The 5,984-nt window shown below is 39.6% G+C and overlaps 1 protein-coding gene across 1 annotated transcript; it reads right to left on the minus strand.

Annotated features, from left to right (window-relative positions):
• Positions 1 to 2,166: 2,166 nt before the first annotated feature.
• On the minus strand, positions 2,167 to 4,872 carry ccnb1 (cyclin B1). Its single transcript, XM_041971014.1, has 9 exons — positions 4,770 to 4,872; positions 4,373 to 4,501; positions 3,928 to 4,041; positions 3,651 to 3,845; positions 3,414 to 3,572; positions 3,088 to 3,324; positions 2,850 to 2,990; positions 2,528 to 2,638; positions 2,167 to 2,412 (listed from the first exon to the last, which is right to left on the minus strand). Exons 1-9 carry the CDS (start codon positions 4,788 to 4,790, stop codon positions 2,308 to 2,310), a joined length of 1,212 nt encoding a protein of 403 aa, XP_041826948.1. The 5' UTR covers positions 4,791 to 4,872; the 3' UTR covers positions 2,167 to 2,307.
• Between the last annotated feature and the right edge of the window lie 1,112 nt (positions 4,873 to 5,984).

Consider the following 5,984-nt stretch of genomic DNA (forward strand, 5'->3'; position numbering starts at 1 on the left):
AAAAGACTTTGACATGTTACACCCCAGATCCAGGTTGCAATCACCATTACCAACCACTTCTGAGAATGGGTCGAATGAATCAAGGCTACTGGCAGTTCATCTTAAGCACCGATTTCAAGATGTTTATCATTCTAATCATTTATTTGATCTCGTTTCACTTGGTATCGGGATTTCAGCTGGTTGATGCTGACATGTTTCAGAAAAAACTGATCAGACTTGCTCACCATTTGGATTTATCTTCTAAGAAATTTGAATCTGTTTATCAAATTGTGCTGCAGCTCATTTCATAGTCAAAATATCCGAATGAAGCATGAGTTTTGTTAGAATTAAATAAGAATAGGGACGCATAGCTGCTTTATTGTGCCTACAGTTATCCACTGGAAGAGAATTCTGGGAAGTTGCCGACTTGAGCCCTTACTCCACTTTTTATATATTTTAATAAAAATCTTTTAGATCATGCTCATAGTTTCAGATTTAAACACAAGCTCTTTGACCTTCCATCACTGGCCCATTATGCAACTATTCAGCAGTTTCATACTCAGTACAAAAGCATAATTACAAAAGGTTTTTGCACAAATGAAACTGCATCCAAGAAAAAACATTTCCCAAATTAAAAATCCCCAGTGTTTTAACTCGTTGTGCCACTGACACACTACGGTCCATTCATGTAAGTCCGAGCTACTTTATAAACCATGAGGCTTTAGTTGTGTTTACATGTGTTTTTGTACTTTGTGTGTAGGAAATTTTAAGGTTATTTGCAAGCGTGAGCTTCAGTTGCTGAGTCGTCTTGAAGTGTAAAGCTACTAGGTTAGATTTTCCATCCTAATAAATGTCACACAGCTGAATTTCTGTCAGAAAGGCCCAGTGCTGTTCCAGGCAGCTGCAAGTGTATGGTTTTGAGCTCCACACAGGAGGAATCTGTCTTGTAAACAGATGTAGCTGCCCAGTCATGACCTCAGCCTTGAAGCATGAATTCTTAGTTTGATCCTGGAGTTTAAAAGCCAGGCTTCACACGGACTAATTAGCATTTGACCTTGTGGAAAAATGTCTTAAGTGTTGCCTTTTCTGCTACCTTAAGTGTAAATTACTTTAATTTGAGCTAAAATAAAGTTGCATACTCACATTTAGTTCTGTATGAAAAGATAAAGGGGAAAAAAAAAAAAAAAAAAAAAAAAAAAAAAAAAATCTGTATTGTATTGAAATTGTTCCCCCACATGCCTTTAAGACTTGAGTGACAGCTATATCTCAATGCACACAATTACTCAGCCTACAGATGGTCTTGCACATCCCAATAAGAGCCCAAGGGTCTCAGCTGTGAGTTTGTACTAATGGCTCCCTACTTTCTGTCCATTAGCTTCAACTACTTCAGGCCTGATGTGATTGTAGTGCAGAAGCTCTACTCCTGCATCTAACATGACCTCTATGATACCTGCCAAGTAACCATTCCGGGGTCTCAGTTAATTTGGAGGTGAAACATTTACCCAAGTCAAATTTACCCTTTATTGCCACTTGGAAATAAAGGTGTCTTGTTTAGCTGCCAAGTCAGGTTTTGTATGGCAGCATAAATGCCATGTTACAGGGATAATCTGGAGGGTAGAATTATGATCTACTTTAAATAGAGTTAGCATATATGAAAGCTGTTTAGTACAAGCAGCAAGGCAAAAACATTTCATGTCTCTGGATTAAAACCAGCCATAACTGAAAGCAACTTTAAGCTGTGTAACAGCACCCTCTAGTGGCAAATAAAATATATGACAGGGCAACTTTATGGTCACGGCCATTTAATAGAAATCTTTGCAAGAGTAAAAAAACCAAACTTGAGCATTGCTATACATCTTGCATATTAAAAATCCCACACATTAAAGCAATCCCATTTACACAAACCCCACTGGCCTGCTGGACTGACCAGTTTGAAAATGTGCCACAAGCTCTGCACCCTCCTGGCAGTTTGTTACATATACTCTAATGTTACCACTAAAGATAGTCAGATTTCAATTAAATTGTGCATTAATCATGTAGATAGTTCAATTAAAAGGATGTGCATCACAAGTCAGTGGCTGATGTTTGAGTAAATGTTCAACCTGACGGGAGGTTTGGTTGACCAATTTTCAGATGCAAAAAACAAACATGTTGGCACATTTTTCAAAGCAGCCCACACAACACTAGTTTAAAAGCCTATACATATGCATTTTATTAAAACATGCAAGCCACCAACAGACCACCCCTCCCCGAAACCACATTTAAAAAGAAAAAAAAAGTTAAGATACATTTGTACAAATGGGCACATGGTGCCAGAGATTGTCCGTCTCACTGGGTGAGCCCGTTTGCAAGATCCTTAACCAATGGTGATTTGAGCTGAGCGATGTTGGCAATCCTCATCTGCTTTGAGGTGGAGTACTTCCCTTTGATGGCCTGTAAAAGAGTCAGAAGTGTCAGCATACCAGCTAAGCATCTGAATTCTCAAAATCTACGAAGACTCTGGCTGGAAAAGCTGAATTAGGCTACACAAAAAATCATTTTAACTTACCATATGCTTGGTCTGTTGATCGTTGACTTTAACGACATTCTTGGCAATGTGCACCATAACAGGAATCAAACTCTCTGCTGTGTAGTCCATGTAGTGTTGCAGCGTCACATCCTGTGTGGGAGCACAATGTAAACAATTTAGGGAGGAAAATTTTAACTGAGGGAACACTCCATTGCACCATGTACACATGTGTACACAAAGTGATCTGGTCTTACTGCCATTTAACAGAAATGAACAAGGACACCAAGATTAATGTTCTACAGCCTTTAAATTCAGAGTTTAACTGCAGTAACAGGAGTGATTAAAACCATAAGACACTCACCCATTCACCGACATCCAAGACCTTGAGGGCAAGCGCTAAAGCAGCACTTGCCACCATAGAAGGGGGGAAATGAATCATCTCGTAGTCCACCATGGTCAGCTCCAGGAGGTATTTTGCCAGGGTGTGTTGCTCAGCAGTTACCTGAGGGAAAGTTATTACAAAGTTGCATAAAAAGCATTTTATGTACTAAGTGAGATTTAAAAAAAAAAAAAAAAAAAAAAAAAACAACACTACAAACCTCATAAATCTTTGAGGCCCTTCTGAGGAACTGCAGAGGAAGAGGACGGCCGAGCTGAAACTTCAGCACCCGCAGAATCGTCATCTCCATGTCTCTGATTTGGGCGGTGGTGTAGGCCTTGTCCGTCACATAGGCGAAGTCGGAGATCTCTGGAGGATACATCTCTTCATATTTTGAGGCAAGAAACATGGCGGTCACTCCAACCAGCTGCAGCTGCTTCTTGGGGACTGGGTGGTCCTGTTGAAGACATATGCACATGCAAATTATTTAAAAAGAAAACACTACAAGAAGCCAAGCACCTTGGTTCCTTTTAATGCAAGACTTACCTGAAGAAAGCGATCGATTAATCCTACGGTCATGTACATGGTCTCCTGCAGCAGGCGGAACTTAATGCTCACTTGTACCAGCCAGTCAATGAGAATAGCCCTCATGTTACCAGTGATCTCTTGACCCTGCAGATAGTTCGGTCTGACGTTCTGCTCGACCTGCATTAAGAAATAGCCTCAATTAAATTAAAATGAACATAAAACCTCAAATTTGTATTTTGGATTAAGCTCGCTCACCTCAAGCTGACGGAGATACTTGTAAATATCCTTCACATATTCACTGCAGAGCATTGGGTTCTCATAGTCATCTGCATCAACATCCCTGATGGCAGTGGTTAGTATGACGTCTGAAAATGCTTGGCATAGATCAGCAGGCTCACAGCCTGAGGTCTCCATTGGAGTGGGGGATGTTGGTTCAGGTTGAGCCTGCAACTGTATAAACAGGTTCAGACAAACCTGACTGAGCACAGAAAAGTTTACTTTTGAGTCTACTCCAAGTTGGTTTACAACTCACCTGCACCTCATCAGGGACAGGTTTAACAGTGACAGTGGTGGCTGGTTTGGGTTCCTCCGTCTTCTCAGCTTTGATAGCAACTTTAGTCTTCTTTGTAGCCTCCGTCTTGACATTCTGAAGAGGAAAAATGTTAAATAAAGTCCATATTAAGCATAAGTTAAATAAGCACAAGTCAATATCTGAAATCAAATTAGTGATTCCTGATATGGATGAATGTCATCCCACCATCTAACTATATTGATACGTTTTAAAAGACAGTTGCATGAAAAAGCTACATGAACCACCAACATGGATGCAGCTGCAGATAACACCTCCGCATTTTAAGACCTAGCATGACCGAACTCGCCATTTTAAACATTTATTGCAACACGAATTTTCAAACCAAGATTAAGTGTTCCTGCCCAACTCGAAATAAACTGGATTTATTGGGAAGGGACAAACTTACCTTCTTCCCAGCTTCTCTGTTTACTGCGATGTTTCCGATTTCTCCAAGAGCAGCTCGAGGTTTTAGTGTAGGCCCTCTCGTCGTGCAGGCCTTTCCACCGAGGTCGGTCTTGGTGGAGGCCAGACGATTCTGAAAAAAAAAAAAAAAGGCATTGAAAAAAGGCACATTAAAATTATTGTTGTATGCCATTTTTAAAAGGATATAATAAGCTTTAACTCCAACTAATGTGGAAAAAGCCCGAAGGAAAGCCCCATCCCCCCCTCATCTCTCTCTCTCTAAAAAGCACGACGGGACTAAACACTAGGAAGTTATAACTCATTTTTTTTTAAAAATCATTGCCTTAAAATCTAAATTAAGTGGAAAATCAGCTAAACAATCTAAAGCTGTAAGTACTTACTCTTGTAATTCTAAGAGCCATTTCGAAATCTGCGCCGCTTTAACAAACACCCGAAGCGTCGTTTTAGCGTGTGGTAAGGTTTGGCTATGAGAGCCGGAGTTTTGGTTTAAATCCTCGGTCGCTGTAAGCTGATTCGCTGCAGCCTGAATCCTCCGAGCACCTGATTGGTCAAACACATCTGCATTTGATGCGTTTCCTAGGCGACTTCTGACCACGTGACTTAGTTTCTCTCCTCACTGCTATTTCCTTTTCCTGTTACTGAGCATGGGCGTCGAATTGGGTAGGGATGATAGTGACTAGCCCTACAAATATCCAGCAACTCCATGGTTGTCCCTACCATTTTCAGTGGCACAGGACAGCTGAGAGTTACTACGCTCTCTCAGCAGCAGCACTGCTTTAAGTCCCTATTAACTATTTAAATTAATCTGATTGGCTCAGCGCTTGTGTTTCTTACTACGCGATTGGCTGTCATCGCTGTCAGTCACTCTGAAAAAAAACTAGCTCTTCTATCTAGGGCTTCTGGCTAGTGTCAGCGGTGCAAACGGTGGTTGTCTTCAGTCATAACTTCAGGAGCGAAGAAAGGAAAGGAAGAAATCAGGAGTTATTTTAGAGTGAGCCGGTGTAAAAGTTTAAGTTACAAAGAATTATTTTCCAACTGCCATTCTGCAATGAATACTGGTAATAATGGAAGCCACTAAGCTAAAAACGTATTTCCTTATCATGAATCAATGTTTTATCTTGTCAGGTGACAGAATCAAAGCTGCAGAAAAATTCAAAGTGCTTTACATAAAACAAAAGCATTACAGATATTAAGAAATAGTAAAATGTAGCAACACATAGCAAGAATCACAATGAAATCATAAAGTACATTAAAATGTTTAAAGCAAGATAAATTAAGAAGGTGAAGAGGAAGGTGAGCTTTAGTTCTAAGAGATGTGACTTGATCTAAATAATTAAAACCTAATAGTAATAATACCACATACTAAAGTGTTTATCTGACCTTCACATAATATTTTACTGACTAAAATATAAAAGTTTTTATTTGATGTGGATCCCTGCAAAAAGGGACCATGATAAGTTTAATATGGGTTGCAGTTAAAATAAGAATAAATGAAAATAATCATGAACATTTCCTCTAACATCACAAATTCTATGCAGTTGCTTGAAGTGATCACACAAGATTTTCTTATTGAAAATGATTAGAGCTATAAGGAT

Source organism: Melanotaenia boesemani, chromosome 19 (genome assembly GCF_017639745.1).
Source record: "Melanotaenia boesemani isolate fMelBoe1 chromosome 19, fMelBoe1.pri, whole genome shotgun sequence".
In the NCBI taxonomy this organism is placed as follows: domain Eukaryota; kingdom Metazoa; phylum Chordata; class Actinopteri; order Atheriniformes; family Melanotaeniidae; genus Melanotaenia; species Melanotaenia boesemani.

Excerpts from the sequence above, each read along its gene's own strand:
- ccnb1 (XM_041971014.1), bottom strand. The coding sequence starts at position 4,790 with ATGGCTCTTAGAATTACAAGA. Across the intron at positions 2,991-3,087 it reads GGGCCTCAAAGATTTATGAG|GTAACTGCTGAGCAACACAC; the intron begins GTTTGTAGTGTT and ends ACTTTCCCTCAG. Across the intron at positions 2,413-2,527 it reads ATCAACAGACCAAGCATATG|GCCATCAAAGGGAAGTACTC; the intron begins GTAAGTTAAAAT and ends ACTCTTTTACAG.